This window comes from Vespa velutina, chromosome 23 (genome assembly GCF_912470025.1).
Source record: "Vespa velutina chromosome 23, iVesVel2.1, whole genome shotgun sequence".
Lineage (NCBI taxonomy): Eukaryota > Metazoa > Arthropoda > Insecta > Hymenoptera > Vespidae > Vespa > Vespa velutina.
Window position 1 is genome coordinate 1,721,511 of NC_062210.1, and position 20,439 is coordinate 1,741,949.

Consider the following 20,439-nt stretch of genomic DNA (forward strand, 5'->3'; position numbering starts at 1 on the left):
CGTTAGATCTTACAAATTCCAAATTCAGCGTGTTGGAAATGAAGCAATCCTTGTTAAACCTTAACTTTAACAATCCGTGCTTATAAATGTGTTGTCGACAACTACATATGTAGTTACGGGATGCGTGCGTGGAAGCATGGGCGAAACGAAACTTCTGTTAATCGCATAGAACTTGTTATACCTTACACAAAGAGAAAGACAGAGAGATGGAGAGAAAGATAGAGAGATGGAGATAAAGAAAGAGAGAGAGAGAGAGAGAGAGAGAGAGAGAGAGAGAGAGGGAATGTTCGCGAGTTACCCAGTTGAAAATCTTTTACTAGTTAGCATTTAATCGTGATAAGGAATACATTGATATACAAAGTTATTTATGATATTTCTAATAATCGAGTGATAAAAAATTATAAAAATTATTTAATAAATATAAATATTTAAAATGATATGATTCTCATATCGTGATATTTATTCTGACACCATGAAAAATCAATATATTAATTTTCCTCATCTTTTCCTGTTTTCTCCCTTTTTTTTTTTTTTTTTTTTTTTTTTTTTTTTTTTTTCTTTTTTTTTTTTCTTCTTTTTTTCAACGAGAGTATCAACGTAATTGGAATTAAGTGGATTTTCGAATACCTATCGATGATCGTAGAAGCTTTTGTGGTTTTATAGACTGGTTGTAGCGATCGATTAAATCGGTTTCGTGATCGTCGTTCAATTACTACAGTCGAAATAATTAAATTGCTTTCTAGAGAGGTTAGATTGTAACAGGAAAGTACTTAATCGTATTGTACGATGCACTTAATTTCAAAACGTAATTTAGCGAATAATTAGAGAGGGAAGAAAAACTAGAGAATAATCGGCTTACGACCGGGCCGTATTTTATGAAAAAAAAAAAAAAAAAAAAAAAAAAAAGAAAAAGATAAGAAAAGAAAAAATAAGAAAAAAAGATAATGAACAGACAATTAATAAATATTGCAAATTTAATATAATTTTATAAAAGTATTTAATTTTGGACATGTCGATCTGTTTAATATTTTATCCTTTTAAAGTACGAGAATAATTTTCGAATTTACATCATCCATATTTACGTTTCATTTGTAGAAATGTTCATTATCTTTATCTAGATGTGCTAGTGAATATGTATGTGTCTGTTTGTATTTGTATGTATGTTGAGATGGTATTATTCACATAGATAATATTATTGGTACCATCAAAGAAAGAGAAAGAGAGATAGAGAGATAGATAGAGACCAAAAGAGGAAAAGGGCGAGAGAGAGAGAGAGAGAGAGAGAGAGAGAGAGAATCGTAAGTTTAATATTTGAAATCTCTATGCATAACCTTTGATTGGGCAATTTCAAGAATGATAGCACTGTGATAAAATTGAGTTCCCATTTGCTCTGAAGCCTCGATTAACATTCGATCAAACTCAAGAGATTCGATTATTTCTTGAAAATCGTTTCCCTTAACGTCTTTACGAAAATCTAGAGAGCTACCGTATGATAAAAGATAGAACGCTCTATATATCTCTAACGATAATAACACACACACACACATACATACATTCATACATACATATATACATACATACATACATATACAAACACTCCGTTTCGGAATTTATGAAATGCCTGACAAACATGTTTCAACGTTCAAACAAAATTTTTGCTTATATTCAAGGGATGCCTAGCGTTTGTCCAAAAGGTAAACGTGCACGTTTGACCAATAGACAATCTTCAAAGAAAACTTTTCTATATCCTTTGATTCGATGATTTTTCTTCCTTTTCTTTTTCTTTTTTTTTGTTTCTTTTCCTCTTCCTTTCTTTCTTTCTTTCTTCCATCGATAACAAAAATATATATAACTACGTTTATATATATATATATATTTATATATTCTGTATACACATATGCATACACATATAAATAGAGACTTTATAAAGGTGATAATATTAGAAAATGTAATGCATTGGGTTCTACGTGTTCGTCTCTTCACAACGGAGGCACGTAATTTAACAGAGGATTCACTGTAAATTCTCTACTGGGATTAAGCAGTGTTACACGTTTCTATTGTTATGCATATACGTTCCTGTTATTGTGTTACATCAGCATGTAATCCTATCCCCACCCTTATGCCCATTAAAGCCCAAGGGGTACTTCCCATCCCCTCCTCCTTTTTCTCCTTCTTCTTATTACATTTAAATAGAAATAAATAATAAGTATGTTTTCACATTTGTAATAATAATTTGATCTCTGTAATATGGTAGTAATCCGTACAAACGATTAGATAGATCCTTACCGTTTTGTTACCGAGATGACGTACCCGACAAATCAGATAGGCCGTTTTACCGATCAACGCAGTCACGTTTGTGGTTTGCGAATAGTCGAAACTTGGTTCAGGTTTCAGTTTCAGACCAGAGGAATTATCCAATATTTGTTGACGTGCCCTATTACTCTGACTCGTTCTTCTATCCATGTTATCCAATGTGCGATCACCCAGGCTCAACGTGTCTGTAATCCATATTAATAATTTCCTTTATTATTATTATAATAATAATAATATATATATACACAAACACGCACATAATTATTCTAAATTTTTTATTATTTAAACGAAAAAAATATTCATTACTTCCTCCCCCTTCTCCTTCTTTCACTCCCTTAAAGGACCGTCGGTCACCTTTTCTCGTAAAAAAAGTACAATCGACTATGACGCGTTTCATTGGTGGAATAAGAGAGAGAAGAAAACGAAACAAAAAAAAAAAAAAAGAAAAAAGAAGAAAAAAAATAAGAAACACGATCGAACAATTACGTAAAGTGATGAGCAAGGTTATTATTTTCTTTCTTTCTCTTTTTTTCATTCCTTTGACCTTCCCCCTCGCCACCATCCCCACCCCACCGTTACACACTTTGATGAGGGACTCTCTCTCTCTCTCTCTGTAAGGTACTAATTAGTTCCTTCGTTTTCCATCTTCCGTACACATCGATTTCCTATCCTTCGATTTCATTTATTCTTTATTCTCCTTTCATCCTTCTCTCGTACTCTCAAATCCTCTCATCCATCATCGCACCTGACACTATTTTCTTCCACCCTCTCACAATTACCATTCCGCCTTCTACATTGCCACCATTCGTTACGCAATCTCTCTCTCTCTCTCTCTCTCTCTCTCTTTATATATATATATATATATATATATATATATATATATATACTTATACGTACATACATATATACACCTATACAATGCAATGGATAGGCAACGAGAGGGAATATCTTAACTAACGATCGTCGACGAGCATCCATTGTGCATATTTCCTTGTATTGTGTTCCTCGAACAATTGTCTCTCATTACTACAAACGTATATCGTACAATAGTTAAAACTGTCTCGACCAGGAGGCCAGTTCGCTCTCTTAACGATTATAAACCGCAAAAGGGAGAGACGAAGGAGAAGAAGAAGAAGAAAAAAAAAAGAAGAAAGAAAGGAAAAAAAAGAAAGAATGGGAAAAAAGAGAGAAGGAATATATATTTTGGGTGGGGGGTGTAGGTGGGGTGGGGGAAAAAAGAGGGAGGAAAGACGAGAAGAAAATTTTTAAAATACCAAAAAAAGAAACAGAAAAAAAATAAAAGGAAGGAAAATCGAAAAAGAATGAAAGGAAGAAAGAAAGAAAGAAAAAAAAAAAAACGGACGTCCTTGGCCGTACTCGGCCAAACGGGAAGAAGGGTGTACTCGTAAATCCAGAAAAGCGCAATCCGAGATCAGTTTTAACGAGATAAAAAGTGGTCGGGTTAAACGGGGGAAAAAAGCTTTTCATCGGTTAAGCCGATTTCGTTGAAATTTACACACGTGCTAATATAATCTTTTTCTCTTTTTTTTTTTTTTTTTTTTTTTTTTTTTTTTTTTTGCTTTTTTTATTCTTCTTCTTCTTCTTCTTCTACTACTTCCACTATCTTCTTCTTCTTCTTTTTCTCTTCCTCTCTTCCTCCTCATCCTCCTCCTTCTCTTTCGCCTATTAGCCCTTTTACTCCTCTTTCCTTCGTATATAAAGTATGCACAATTACGAGGGGGAAAAAAAAAAAAAATGTACAACCAGTCTAATCGGCATTGATAAATGTTTTCTCATTATTGTTATTTGCAAATGAATGAAAGTAAAATATAATCTGTCATAATGGATGAGTGGTTTCCAATATCAATAGATATTGAATATATCCATTTGGTTTTATTACCACAGAATAATAAATCATTCAGACTATAATATATTCAATTGATTCATTATTTTCAATTAACTCTAACTTGATGAGTATGCTTGTTGTCGTTGATACTTTTGTTGCTTTTTGTTTTCATGGATAAGAGAGAAAAAGAAACAAAGAGAAAAAGAAAAAAAAAAGAAAAAAATAACAGAGAAAAAAAGTAAATGAAGGGAACGAAAAAAAAGAAAAAAGAACATATTATTGCCAATTATTACAAATTGATATAGTCTATAATTCGTAATTGTGAGAACGATAAGGAAAATTCATATTTAAGATTTAATCGAAACGAAATTTAACTGACTCAATATAAACGTAGAACGAATTTCTCGTCGCATACAAACGTGTACGTATAAGTTCAGGTGTACTTTGTTGTTTGCGTACATGTTCATGGCATAGCGATTGCGACGGACGATCAATTGAGGTTGAGTATTTTGACGTGCTCAAACTCTCTCTCTCTCTCTCTCTCTCTCTCTCTCCCTCTCTCTCTCTCTCTCTCTCTTAATGGTTCCTACAGGCAAAAGCTTGTCGTGAATGTCGTGGCCTTTGAATGGCTATTGCAATGCCCAACGGTTTCCAATCGAGCATACAGATTATATACAGACATATATATATATATATATATATATATATATATATATATATATATATATATATATGTATATATGTATATATATATGTGTGTGTGTATATATATGTCGTTCGTTTATATGTAGATATTTTGAAGTTGAACTACGATGAAATGAAATTGGCACACGCGATGTCGAGAGAATTCTCTCTCTCTCTCTCTGTCTCTCTGTGTCTGTCTGTCTGTCTGTCTGTCTGTCTGTCTGTCTGTCTGTCTGTCTGTCTGTCTGTCTTCAATGTGCTCTATCTTTGATATTTTCATATTTCTTGTCGAAATAATACACCAATTCGATCCTGAAATAAACATTTATAAAAAAATCTTATATGATAATATATCTTGTATAATATATCTCATATAATAAGATAATATCTAATATGTTATAAGATATTAAGATAATAATGTTAGACAATAATATTACAATATAATATAAAATATTTCCATTTCTTATCTATATATATATATATATATATATATATATATATATATATATAAATATATTTTGTAATATTCTTATATCTTATACAGTGTATAAAATAACTATGAAGTAAACGTACTTATACTTATCTATTATTTTCTTAATAAGTTTATAAACTGTCGAAGTGATAAACTGTCGACAGTTTATAAGCCTTTAACGGGAGTGACGGTAAGTAATAAAAGATTCAATATGGACGGAAAGCTTCGTAATATCTCAGGATAGAGAATTCAGTCAAAGTTCGCTTTGAAAGTTGAGAGAAAATAGTGGGGGATACTGGATAAGAAAGTAAAACGGACACGTACAACGATGAAAGAAGGAAAGGGAGAATGAAAAAGTGGAAAAAAAAAGAAAGAAATAAAGAATAAAAGAAAGAAAGAAAGAAAGAAAGAAAGAAAGAAAGGAAGGAAGGAAGGAAGGAAGAACGAAAAAAAGAAAGAGGAAGTTCAACGAAAATTAAAACTCAAAGGAGCTCGTAACACGCATACCTCCTCTCTTCATGGATAGAACGTCCGGGTCTTTGCCGGATGAGAAAAATTTTCTTTGAAAATTCGAATAAGAAAAGGGAATCATCCTTTCGGTACGTTTCTGTGAAAGTATAAAAACAAAAAAAAAAAAAAAAGGTTTTCGCAATATAAGATGAGTAGTAGTTGGTTGGTTGGTTCGTTGGTTAGTAGGTAGGTAGGTAGGTAGGTAGGTAGGTAGATAGGTAGGTAGGTAGGTAGGTTGGTAGGTTGGTAGGTTGGTAGGTAGATAGGTAAGTACGGACATACAAAGTGTCTATACCTTGGTGCTTAGCGGACCTTAATAGTTCTGGGACGTAGCTATTGCCGGAGGGAGATTGGATGGAATTAGATTAGATCAGAGCTCATTACGTTTCCTCGTAAGAGTGAATTAGGGATGGAGAACGGAGTAGAGGGGCGGGGGTGCTATTGGGGGAGGGGAAGGGAAAGAGACATGGGTGAGAGGGTGGTTAGGTAGCAAAGGTAAGTAAGGGAAGGAGAGTTTAAGGTAGTTGGATATAAGCAACGACTTCCACCTATGTATGAACGTTAATGCTCTTACTGTACCTTTTACTCACGACGATGTATTTAATAATAATTATATGCTATTGTTGTTTCGTTCTCCTTTACTTTACTTTCATTTCGTCGAACATATTGCCTATCTTGTTCCTTTCATGGATATATTTTATCTCTAGCCTTTATCTTTATTTATATCCTTATCTCTTTCAATCTCTTTCACTCTCTCTCTCTCTCTCTCTCTCTCTCTCTCTCTCTCTCTCTCTCTCTCTCTCTCTCTCTCTCTCTCTGTCGCTCTCACTCTGTTTCTTTCCCTTTATCTTTATCTATTCGTCTCTTTCTCTATATCTTTCTTTCTTTCATGTATATTCTATACGGTATGTCATTATTTCGAGGATTCTCGTGACGTCTAACGTCGGATAACTATGTTTCTTCCTATTTCAAACACTTCGGTCTCGTTTGCTTTAATTAATTTCGCAGAGAGCTAACTAAACTGGAAGAGCTTATAACGACACGGTCCTTTCTCTAACGCAATAGAATTTACTACATCTTCTTCGTTTTCTTCTTCTTGTCAAAGGCAATAGTAAAAACTATACAAATGTTTAAGGAAAAAAGAAAAAGAAAAAGGAAGAAAAATAAGAAAAAGGAAAAAAACTTTAATCCTAAAAATTAAATTATCAACGTAATCATCACGTTAGATGACTCACGTGAAGTCGACACTCTCGAAAGAAAAAGAAATTTTCTTAGTTTGCCTGCCAATCTCCGAGTGTTTCTCAATGTCGTACCATTCTCGTTGCGTTTTATGACAGAATCGTGATGTCGGTTCATTTCCAACCATCGTTTTGATATCGAACTAGTCCGCTCGTGAAAAAGAGTCGTGAAAAAGTCGTACCGTTGAAAGGAGAAAGAAAGATGAAAAAAGAGACAGCGACATAGAGAGAGAAAGAGAGAGAGAGAGAGAGAGAGAGAGAGACAAAACGAAAGAGATACTTTCGTGGAAGAAGTTAAATCACGTAGGAGTAACAGCAAAGGAAGGTAAGACTGTGACTGGTTCACAGCATTGACTTATAGTCTCACACCCAATTCGTCCTACAAATTGCTAGTCATTCGTTTTCGGCCAGTCTGAGAAGAAGGAGAATTTGTCGATAAGACTAGACTTCCCTTACTACGTTTCTTTTCTTTCCTTTTTTTTTTTGCTTTTCTCATCTTATCTTTTCTTTTCTTCTTTTCCCTTCTTCTTCTTCTTCTTCTTTATATTCTTTCCTTTTTTTTCCTTTCTTCTTTTTTTCCTTTTTCTTCGTCTTCTTCTTTTTTTTTCTTTTTTTTTTTTTTCTTTTTTTTTTTTTCTTTTACAGCAACGGCCAGCGGTAATTGCGTTCTCCGTCATCCTCCAACAACCCCTCAACGATTTTTCGCGTTATTGCTACAGGTGAAGAGATTTCAAGCTCACAAAGACAACGACCAACGACAATGACGACGACGACGACGACGACGACGACGAGGATGACGACGACTAACAGAGATTGCGTCCACCATAATAGCCGATCGTAAAACGTGTAAAGTTAGAAGGGAATAGTCAAGATAACGATGAAAACGTTCGAGATACCATAAGAACGAACATCGACTATGATTAGAGAATACAAATTATCTTAGTATGTTACATCTTGATTCGCTGTAGACTTTCTCTCTCTCTCTCTCCCTCTTTCTCTCTTTTTCTCATTTATGAGAATTCGAAGATGTTTCAGCATTTTCTTCTTTTTCAACGTTATTATTCTTTTACGACACGATAAACTTATTGTTATCGTTTTCTTACAACGTTCGTTATTACACAAGGAAAATGGAGCGTCCGTGATTTATCGTTCCCAAGAGTGGACCATCGGTGTTGGCAAAAGATGGAAAAGCAAAATGCCTTGCTTCCTTCCTTGCTTGCTTCCTTGCTTGCTTGCTTGCTTGCTTGCTTGCTTGCTTGCTTGCGGACGGAACTATTGGGATAAGAACATCAACGGATACGGCAACAGCTGCTCGCACTTACTGCAGTTCAACCATAAAACGTTCCTGATGGAAAACGGATGAGAATATGTCCTAGAACGATGCTATGTGAAATCGAGGTAACATATATTATCACATACTATCGAGACGAACGCCATGTTGAAAAAACCAATAACTTTGTTATTCGTGAATTCGATGAATTTCGAGAAAAGTAAGAGAGAGAGAGAAAGAGAGAGAGAGAGAGAGAGAGAGAGAGAGATTTGCTTCTTCGAATAAATTTTGATATTTCTTTTTTTTTTTCTTTTTTTAATTCAATTCTCAACGGAGAATCATAATTCGTCGTAGGAGATTAAGACGTTTAAGTAAATTCCATGGCATTAGATATATCGTATATTTCGTTCTAATTTCTTTTATCTAGAAAGGAAAGTTCTACCTTTTCGCCGACGTTTTGAATATTTATGTTGTTCGGGGACTTAGAACGCATGCGACCTTCTCTTAAGAAATATAAGAATACTTCGCGAAGAAACCCAAGTAAGCCAAAGGAGACTACTTTCTTCAAACGAGCCAAACGTGATAACTTTATATGACGTGTAAAACGTGAGAATCCAGGGCTAGAGTAGATTTTGTTTATAGTTGGTTAGGGCACTCAACGTTGATTAAAAAAATACATGAGGCTCGGCTAATAATTAAGTTCTATCTTTGTTCATCTCAACCATAGGAGGTTGACGTTGCTTCAAATTTAACATAAGAAAAATAAGAGAAGAGAAAGATATATATATATATAGAAAGAGAGAGAGAGAGAGAGAGAGAGAAAGGGAAAAATAGCAGTGAAAAGAAGAAGAAGAAGAAGAAGAAGAAAAAGAAGGTATATAAGGTAACCATAATGCTCGAGTCTCAGATAAATAAGGTCGATAAATTTTGAGCTTATCTCTTAAAAAAGGGGTAATATAATTTAATCACACATGGACCTCGCGTGACTTAAATCGCAAATGTATGGTAACCTTTTACAAAGGTTGGTTACCTTGTTGCAACACTCGCCAAGCCGCGAAAGCTTACGTTATTGCCTCTTTCTCTTTCTCATCGATAAAAATTGCAACGAAATAAATCGTTATGCGTAGGCGCCTAGTACGGCCTGAAAGTTGTTTTTAAGTTTTAAGATAACAACGATGTAAGTAAATCACGGAACAGATATGAAACATGTTGAGAAATTATCAAACATTAAGTTGAGCTTATCGGTTGAGTTAAAGTGCTTACAACAGTCGGATACATCCAACGATAAGAATAATTTTCTTTTTCTTTTTTTTTTTTTTGTTTTTTTTTTTTATTGCTTTACTACTTAACTTACGTATACCGATTAATCGAATAATTCTTTTCTAATTTTCGATCGATCAATACGACACAAGTCTCACTTAAGTATTATATTACAGAATCGTTCATATCGATCTTACTGACTTTATAGAGAGAGAGCTTAAAACCAATATATCTTGTAACAACGTCCGAGTGAAATTTACACAGACAAATAGGTTGCGTCTTCTATTCAATAAAATGATATTGTAGCTAACTATTTCCCCGAGACACATAAAATACCGATCGAACAAGTATAAGCCATTGCATTAATAAGATATATCTAATGATTCCCGGTTAGATTTCTCTTTAGTCTTCAAACCTAACCACTTGTGACACTTCTGTCCTTTTTCTATCCCTTTTATCGTAACAAGGACATATGAAAGAAGGGTGTCTCTTGTGTCACCGTATAAGTGAGTTTGAGTGATTAATGACATTTTTTTTTTTTTTTTTTTTTTTTTTTTCTTTTTTTTTTTTTTTAGTCCTTCCTATAAATCTGGAACGCGCGTTATTGGATCTCGAACTTCAATTGATAAACTTAATGATAGAATATATCATAAGATATATATATATATATATATATATATATATATAATTTTGCAATGAAAATTGTAAACAATGAAAAAGTTTGTAGAATAAAAACTTATCATTTTTCATGAGATTGTCCGTCAGTCTGTCACGTGACACGGAAACACAAGGGAGACTAGCAGCGAGGAGCAAGTTGCCGTTCGCGTTTAACCAGGTCGAGGGTACTCCCTTTCGTGGCTCGTAATTAAAACACGGAGAAACTTAATGTTTCCTCCCTCTGTGAGCTGACTGCAACCACGTAACAAGCGAATGCAGCCGGTTGCGACTTTACCGGGGATCGCGAACTTCTCTATTGCGTGTGTTACGTACGTTCTCACGTATCTCTACGAGAATTATACATATATAAATATATATATATATATATATATATATATATATACGTCTCACACTTAGTGGGAATTCGTATTCGTAAAATCCACCGGAAGAATGTAAAGAAGAGGATTTGATTTAAAACGTTCAGGAAACGAACATTATATCCTGAATTATTATTGTATATTCCCCTTTGATCCTTAAGTTTGATCATATTTAATTGTTCGTTTAATGAATTACGCTTAATACCCTTTAATGATATATCACATATAAACTGTACTAAAGAAAAATGTAAATTATTAAAGATAAATATTAAAATGAATGTTTTCCAAATGAAATATTAAATGTAATTACCTCTCATCGTACAAATAATTTTCCTTAAATTGATTTTAAAATCTCGTTGAATATAATTTAATTACATTAAAATTATGAAATAGTTTCTCTAATATCATGAGATTGTTTATTTTTAAAACTACAAAGAACGATTTCATAAGGTAAACCACAAAGCGTACAAGTATTCGTATACTATGTCTATCTATGTATTCGAGTATATCGTGAGAATAGTGAGAAAGTTCCTATCGTGAAACTTCGCAACTAATTCCGCACACGCATGGAAGCGACTCGCGAATAATCCGTTAATGATTTCCTCTTTTCCCTCGACACGAAGGGAAAAGGTTCCTATCGCTTCTATATTCAAAAGAGAAAAAGAGAAAAAGAGAAAGAGAGAGAGAGAGAGAGAGAGAAAGAGAGAGAGAATGAGCTGACGCCGGCGGGACTAAAGTTTGTTCTACTTAAATAAGTAGCACGTCCTCCGAAAAGTCAGACTGTCGCAGCCTCCTAACAAAAATCTAGACCGAGGACACTATACCGGCCATGCTCGTTTTCGTCTAACCGAAAAAGTGGAATGTATACGAGCGAGTGCTTCCGCTTCGAGTCGTCGTTTCATTGTAAACCCCGCAAAAGATAAGGTGAGATTCAAGTACGCCGGACGAAACTTTTAATCCGAGATGTTTTTCTTTCGAGAGAAAAAAAAAAAAAAAAAAAAAAAAAAAAAAAAGAAAAAACGAAAAAAGAGGAAAGAAAAAAAGAAAACAAAAAAACAGGGAGAGAAGAAAAAAGAGGAGACAAAAAATTATAGAAACACGAAAAAAAAAAAGAGAGAAGAAAAAATGAAAGCGTGGAAGGGAAAAAAAAGCAGAAAAAAAGAAGAAGAAGAAGAAGAAGAAGAAGAAGAAAAAATCTCTCCTTTCAACGAGAATTTTCTTCATTTTCATACATATATGTATATATTTATACGCGTCAATGTGTGTGCACGTAAATGCATCTCTTTGTGAGATGTAATCCCAGTCATGACATTTTCAGAAGTGCAAAAATAATTACTGGACAGTCTATTCTTTTCCCTTTTTTTTCCTTCTTTGTTTTCTCTCTTTCTCTCTCTCTCTTCCCCTCTCCCTCCCTCTCTCTCTCTCTCTCTCTGTCTCACGTGCACTCATACACTCACACACACACAAACACATACTTTTATCCTTTTCCCTTGTTTTTTCTTCTTCTTCCGCTCTTTCTCTCTCTCTCTCTCTCTCTCTCTCTCTTTTCTTTTTACACCCCCTTTTTCCCCCTTGCAAATTATGAGGCAGGAAAATGAGAAACGCGAGATTAAAGTGAAGATGCACGCGTCACGTTGTCCTTTATTATTGCGGAAAGTTATTTCAAGGTTCGTCATACTTTGTGTGATTTCATGTGCCAAGTAACGTGTGGCGAGGTGTGAGTAGTTGGCAATGGGGAATTCGAATGGGGTTTAAAGGGGGGAAATGGAGTTGGGGATGAGGGAAGGATAAAGAGAGAAAGAGGAACGAGGGACTAAAACGATTCCCGGAACGAAGTTCCGCGGGAAAGTTTCGAGAGATCGGCGGAACACCTGCCAGCCACCACGGAGTTCATTTTGAAATAATCTCCCGTTTAACCCCGTCGAGTCGAATAACTCCAATGAGAATGATAGAATGCAAATCTAATCTTCTACCAGAGAATTCTTAGGACGATTCCTTTGAGTTTCATTGAATCTGCAATGTAGTTCTCTCGATTCAAATCGATCATTGTCGACGTGCCTCAATCTTGAAACTTATTCCAAAAGTTTAATCCTATCCTGTTTTCTCAATGAAATTCTTTCTTTTGATTCCTGTTTATTATCATTTTATAAGAGAAAATGAATATCTTTATAATATGTTAATTCAATGATTCAAAACAACTGTTAATAATACGAACGAACGAAAACGTACATGCAATTATTTTATTTATAAACAATTTATACAAAATATTATATATATTTTAAACTTTATTTAAATAAAATATTTATATAAAATATATATTTTATATATATATTTTTAAATATTATTATATATATATATTTTAAACAAAATATTATACAACATGTAATTATATTATTTATAAAACAAAACAAAAATATATATTTATCTGTCGATCAACGAAACGACTTTTACAAATTGCAAATTAATATTCACAAGATAATGAATTATTTTTATCAAAGGTTATAATTATATTTGTTATCTTAGACGTATATCGTAATAAATAAGCGATTTATTTGGTGTACGATTAATAAAGCTGTAGATTTAGAAATAACAAATATGTAATTCATTTTTTTTTTATATATATATATATATATATATATATATATATATATATATATATATATCAAAGATACAGATATTTAGTAAAGATAAGGAAGCTAATATCGTTTTAAGATGAAATTTAGAGATAAAAGAAATAATATGAACGTACGTGCAATTATTTTTATTCTCCTTAATCGAAGATAAGAAAACGAGTATAGTTCTATAAAGATGTTTAAAAATAACAAATATAAAAATTATTTTCTACGTTAAAAGATAAATAATTTTATTTAAATCAAATTTATTAGATACTCTAAAGAAATACGGAATTATTGTCTAAGAGAATTACTTTTTCTTATTAAATTATATTTCACAATTGTTATCTCATTTTTTATATTCAAGCGAATAATCCTTAATTAAATAAAATCTAATTATACTTTTTTTTCGAGTTTATTTTTTTCAATTAAAATAATCCCATAATGTCTCCGATTGTTAATTTCAATCGTGACGAATACAATATGTCGATCCCTCGACATACTAATCTAAAGTGATTTTTTATCCCTTATTCAATATTTATGACACAACGTATTCTCCACGAATTACTTATTTCAATGTGAGAAGAGATTAGGAGATTAAAGGAGGGTGGGAGGGAGGTAGGGGAGATAGGGTAAAGTATTTACTCGTTCTTTCTCTTTTCCCCTTTTTAAAATCGTCGTATCCCGTTGCGTTTGTCTATCGATTACGTCGTTTTCTTGGAAAAAGATATACGTTATTTCCATCGCAAGACTTTTGAAACTTTTATTTGCGCTTTCTAAAGACCAGAAACGCTTTGACTTTCGATCGGAGTTGCGACAGTTGAATATTCAAATAAAAATATCAATGAAAGAAGAACCGATCCGTTTATATCTAATTCAACGGGCTATGAAATAAAATTGAACGAAATTGAATTCGTACGAGGAATATTAATTAATTCGATTGATTGAAGAAATCCTTGAAAATATATTTTGAATTCATTCGAAGTTCGTCATTGGAATTGACGATGACATGTTAGAAATATTGGAATTTATCTGACGATGATGAAAATCCAGATGAGAAGTAGAGATATTTGATATAACGAAGGCATGCGTTGCCTTCGTGTGCAATTTTCACGAAGGAAGGATTATTTTACAGAGAGAGAGAAAGAGAAAGAGAGAGAGAGAGAGAGAGAGAGAGAGAGAGAGAGAGAGAGAAGCATTTTCACAAGCGTGAAATTACTCGGCTTAATTTCACGAACCTATCCACGAGATAACGTGTCATGTGGAAAAGAAAAAGAAAAAGAAAAAGAGAAAGAAGAAAAAAAAAAGAAAATAAAAGAAAAAAAAAAGAAAAATAAAAAAAGAAAGAACATAGAAAAAACATACGTCATATTGTTGAAACATGACGATTATTTTACTCCTATTTTCTTTCGATATACAAATCATTCCAAGATACGATTTTGCATTGACACAAAATGAAAAAACAACAAGATAGTCCATCGAGTTTTCCTTGGAAAATAGAAAATCAAATTTCTTTTTAGATTCCATCGGGGTGTAGAGGGTGGGAGGGAGGGAGGGAGGGAGGGTAAAAAAAAGGAGAAGAGAAAAAGAAAAAAAAAAAAAAATAACCCGATAAGGATAATCTCCGAAGTCAAAGTTTCAACCTGCCTTCTCTACTTTTCATTCTCCCTTTAACCCCTTCTCCATCTCTATCACTCCCATTTCTCCTGTATTCTAACAAAAGCACTTCAGTTCACGGTTCCGTACATACTTTGTTCGCCCAGCAAACCACGCGTTTTCTATGCAAATCATTTTTCCACGAGCCTTAACGCTTTCAAAGAAAACAGGTTGTAACACTTGGAGGGTTGACTTTCGCTCAGCTAAAGTCGTGAAATTCTTCAACGATTCGTTCCACGATAAGCAACACGCACGCACACACGTTGAATATTTGATTAGGTTTTTAACTAGTAACAGTTCATTGACCGTTCCGTCGAATGATACGGCCTATGATTTCCTTCGACGATTCAAATATGATTAATATGATATTTGCGTGAATGAGTTCTCATCCGAATGTATTCATCTGTATATTTCAATGTATGTACTAGCAAGATCGTAAAAGGAAAATTTAAGAGGTACACCATCGATAGTATAGATATATATCGATACAGGGATGACGTTTTGGCTGCGTTTCAGAACGCCTTAGGAATATAGAGAGACCGATAACGGACAACGACAGAACGGATCGATCGTTTCTCAGTTTAACCTACTTACTTAAACTTTCGTACGACGACGTTAGCGCTCTTCCGTTATGTATATATATATATATATATGTTTATATATGTATATGTATATATATGTGTATATATATATATATATATATGTATATGTATACGTATATGGATCACCCTGTTAAATTTTCTCGCGAGATCTATATATCTTCCCGAAAATCCCTGATTTATCATAATGTAATTGAAAATTATCTCGAAATTTATATATTTATTTCATTTAATTGTCTATCGAAATTCCTCGTCTTCTTTGAATCATAAATAACAAAGCGAATAACATCGAACGACGGCGTGATAACACACGATCAATTGATATCATTTATGATAATCACGGGAAATTATTCTATCTTATTCTATCCTCGTAAATAGTCGCGAACTCCATTATATTAGTATTATTAAAAGAAATTCTGGTGCAAAACTTTTTCTACGATTATACGATGAAAAGATTAATTCCCGTACGAATAAAACTACGGTATATAGTATATATATATATATATAATGAGTTATTATATGAGTCATTATATATATAATATTAAAGTATGTACGTATAAAAAATATTACATTATAATTAGACCTATATCTTATCGGTCTCTACGATCGCAGGACTTAAAAAATAGGGAATTAAAAAAATAAATAAAAAAGGAAAAAGTAAAACGTTCAATTTGTAAACCCAGCCATGTAGGACAATTTTCTTTGTCTTTTACATTTTCCTTTTTTTTTCTTTTTTATCACATTTTACTCTTAGTTATTACGAATTATCGAAAGGGTGAAAAAACAAGAAAAACAAGAAAAACAAGAAAAACAAGAAAAACAAGAAAGAAAAAGTTTCATCTATCTATATTTTCCATTATATTTCCTTCTATTCGACGATTCCTACTATTTAATCTTTGAACTTTGTGATAACTTCTATCCTCTCTCTATCTCTCTCTCTCTCTCTCTCATTCTCTTTCTCACTCTCTTTTTCTCTCACTCTCTCTCTCTCTCTCTCTTTCTCTTACGTGCGATATCCGACGTGAGAGGCACGATATCGTCTGATGGCTCGCCACCAACGTCACCGCGAGTGGTACCAACTCTCGATGGCGATGGCACGACCGTTTAATTTGTCCGTTTCGAAGTTTCGTGGTCCCGCGAACATGGCGAGTCGAACAATTCGCGCCTCGCGTCGAATGAAATTGCAAAAGTTATTCGTTTTCGTTGGACAAAGATAGAAGAGTGGGAGAAAGGTTTGGCGTTGATAGTGGTGTGTAAAATTGTGCTGGTTACACGCGAAACGTTCCACCCTCTGTACGATACTTTTTACACCACCGTTGCTGCTTTCTACCATTACCAATACCACCACGATCTCTCCCGACCATTCCTCCTACTGTATCTACCATTGAATTTAATTTCAACTTGTTTGTTCGTATCCTTTGAAATTTTTTACAATGTACTAAGGCAGATTTTTAAAAGAGATTTTACGATTTAATAGAACGTACAATGACGCTGGTGTATGGTTAATGGGGAATAGGTGGATTGCGTTTGGATGAATGTTGAGTGGTAGAGCGAAGTTAGAAAGATTTTTTTCGTTTCTTCGTGTTAATTTTTTTTTCTTTTTGGTTTTTTAATTTCTTTTCTATCTCTTTCTTTTCCATCCCTCTCTCTCTCTCTCTCTCTCTCTCTCTCTCTCTCTCTTTCAATTTATTTTCTTTTTTTTTTTTTCTTCTTTTCCACGCGTACCGCTTGATCGGATAGACTTATGAATAATGCAAGAGCCGAAGTTGCATCGTTGTACGCGTATACGTGCATAGAGCTCGATCGCGAACGAGCACATACAACGTTTGTAATTCCATTAACTATGCCGTTTTATCGCCCAATACCGTGGCTTCGATCGAATAACTTTCCGTTTATATATAACGCGCGGCTTGCGTGTTGTTTTGGAGGATATTGAATTATTCACTTGGATGGACCAACAACGTAAAATTATCTAGACTCTGACTATACGATTGGTTAGTTTCCCTACGTTAGATACACTCTCTCTTTCTCTCTCTCTCTCTCTCTCTCTTTCTCTCTTTCTCTTTCTCTCTCTCTCTAGCGCGCAAACTCTTTACATAAGTCTCTACATATAACTTCATCGTCTAAGTTCGAAGACGCTTTCCCTTTAATGAAGAACGATGAAGTTGAACATGAAGTTGCTTGCCCTGTTCATATCTAAGACGCTATTCGAGCTCTCTCTCTCTCTCTCTCTCTCTCTCTCTCTCTCTCTCTCTCTCTCTCTTCCTCTTTCTCTATCTATCTTCAATATTATTTATTCACTTCTATTCAATTATTATTTATATGATTTTATTAACAATTATCAAGCACCGTTTAATACAATCGTTATACTACACGACACAATTAAGATATATATATATATATATATATATATATATATATATATATGTGTGTGTATGTATGTATGTATGTATGTATGTATATAATTTAATGAAATTCTATCGACGACGACGAGAAAATTTATGTGATTTCTACGAGGAAATACATTCAATTGCGATAATTAGCCGGACGATCATATGCATAATGAAATAATAAAGCGTTATTCCTAGTAAGGATATAATTACGTTACTCGTAAATATATTATTATATTATACTATATTTATTATTTTATTTTTATTTTTATATATTTCTATCTTTCTTTCTTTCTTTATTTTTTATTCATTTGAATTCTTAATTTTGTCTTATTATTCGTTCGTATCTATTTCGAGAAAGTAGAATTTATTATTTATCATTGAAGAGGAAAATTCGTTCGATCGTACAAATATATATATATATATATATATTTTCGAACAAAGACATTCTCTAATCAAAGTAATCAAAATCACGATAGACGAATTAGACGTATTAGACGATGGATTAATTATATCGAAGGTGAAAATCTAAATGAACGATGGATGATGCATTTACCTTCGGTACACATGAAGAGTATGGCAGCGATGGAGAGCCTGGCTTGCCATCTCAGAGCCATTTCCAAGAGAATTTTCTGTTGAAACGTTTACCACTTATGTTTATTTATTAAAACGATTCACATTATTCTCTTCGTTTCTTCTCCCATTATTTCAAGTTCGTATTATTAATTCGTTGATCCTATTTTTGTTTTTTTATTTTTTTACGCGGCGGCACTTAACACGAGAAGAAAAAAAGAAAAGGAAAAAGGAAAAGAAAAGAAAAGAGAAGCAGCAAAAAGAAAAAAGAAAAAAAAAGAACAAGAACGAAAAGAAAACAGAAAGAAAAAAAAAAGAAAGAAAGAAATCAATCGAATTCGAAGAAACGAATCAATCAATCAATCAAAGAATCGATCGATCGATCGATCGATCGATCGATTGATCGATTGATCCAATTGATTTCGAACTATTTCGAAAGAACTTTCGATTCGTCGTTTCACCCTCGAAGAAAAAGAAAAAAAAAAAAAAAAGAAAAATATTTTCTACCCCACGAAAAATCACGCGACAACGTTAGTAAACCAATCCACACCCAAAATGTGCGAGGTTCCCGAATATACGATAACGAATCTGCGCGCACACAATCTATCGATGAGTAACAACTTTCTAAGGACGATCCTTCTAATATCGTGTATATTATACTTTCTTGAGAGGTTGTACTTTATCAAAGTACTCGCTTTATGAGAAAAGTTTCGATAGCAATACCAAAAATGACTTCTCCCTTTTCGATCGAATCGTTCAACTTGAAGTCACTCAAGTCACTACAAGTTTTATTCTTCAAACTTGTCCCTTCACTTTACAATCACAAAATCCTTTTTACTTTTTCTTTATTTCCGATACGTTTAACACCATTCAAAAGTAATGAACGAATCATTTCAACGACGCACCAAAAATATACGATCTCTCCTCTTTGATCTTCATTCCAAAGTTGAATTTAGTTTTCTTTCACTGAATCCAATCTACGAAATAAAATCTTATCTCTCGAAGATCACCAGTCAAACACGATATCAAAAGTTATTTTAATAACACGACCCGCACAGATCACATAGCAATAATATTTTTTTGATATATTATCTCTTTCTCTCTCTGTCTCTCTCTCTCTATCTCTTTCCCTATTACTATGCGTGTGTACAGTTCATATACATATATATAGGTATAGACCTACATTTAAATTAGTATCGAAAGCACAGCATTTCATGATTAAATGGTATATATACATGCATGCATATATATATATATACATACACACATATGTATGTATATATATATATATATATATATATATATATATATATATATGTATCAATAAATAAAATTCATTCGACGGATAGAAAAGTTAAGCTCACTAAACACACACGATAGGAGAAACATTCGATATGGGCCCTTTGATATGGTCCCACTTGAAAGGTGGGGGAGGGAGGTTAGGTGGGAGGGACAGTTTATCGTGATCCCAATTAATCACATTTATCGATTGTATCCCCGTTATAAGGGTTTCGATTAATTTTTATCATGAAATTAATCGAAAATTCGTTGAGTTTATCCTCTCGTACGATTTCCCTTGCCGGTTCTTCGCGAACGCGACATCGTTGATGTACATATAGAACACAATCCGGCACGCAGGCACGTCTTCGTTCGTTGGCAGATTTACCCTGACTGGGGAGATTCTCGGCCGTGGGAGCATGCGCGTTTCCGATCCACCCCCTGTCACGGTGCTCTGGCGCGCACAGCTTTCCGCCACCGTCCACGGCACGTACGCGGAGGGTGGAAGGGCGGTTGAACGAGAAAGGTGGCGGTGGGGAGGGGAGAGGGTGGGAAGGGAGGAAAAGCTAAGGGACGACGATGTGCGAGAAGGAGGACGGTTTACACGCTTGCGTTCGCTCGCGCACGTTCTCCTTTACGATAATGTATGTGTTGTGCGTGTATATGTATCTCTCTCTCTCTCTCTCTCTATCTATCTATCTATC

The 20,439-nt window shown here is 33.8% G+C and overlaps 1 protein-coding gene across 7 annotated transcripts in view; it reads right to left on the reverse strand.

Annotated features, from left to right (window-relative positions):
* The window catches only part of LOC124956785 (cell adhesion molecule 2-like), a 32,590-nt gene extending 12,469 nt beyond the window's left edge, over positions 1-20,121 (reverse strand). The window contains exons 1-4 of one of the 7 annotated variants that reach the window (XM_047513034.1): positions 19,938-20,121; positions 19,008-19,434; positions 18,441-18,620; positions 2,287-2,498 (exon numbers count right to left, since the gene is read on the reverse strand). In XM_047513034.1, the coding sequence (XP_047368990.1) occupies positions 2,287-2,498; positions 18,441-18,501 (273 nt within the window). In that variant the 5' untranslated portion in view covers positions 18,502-18,620; positions 19,008-19,434; positions 19,938-20,121. Of the gene's footprint in view, positions 1-2,286; positions 2,499-18,440; positions 18,656-19,007 lie in introns of all 7 variants that reach the window. The other 6 variants (XM_047513031.1, XM_047513032.1, XM_047513029.1 and 3 more) reach the window with 6 other exon arrangements.
* Positions 20,122-20,439: the final 318 nt, after the last annotated feature.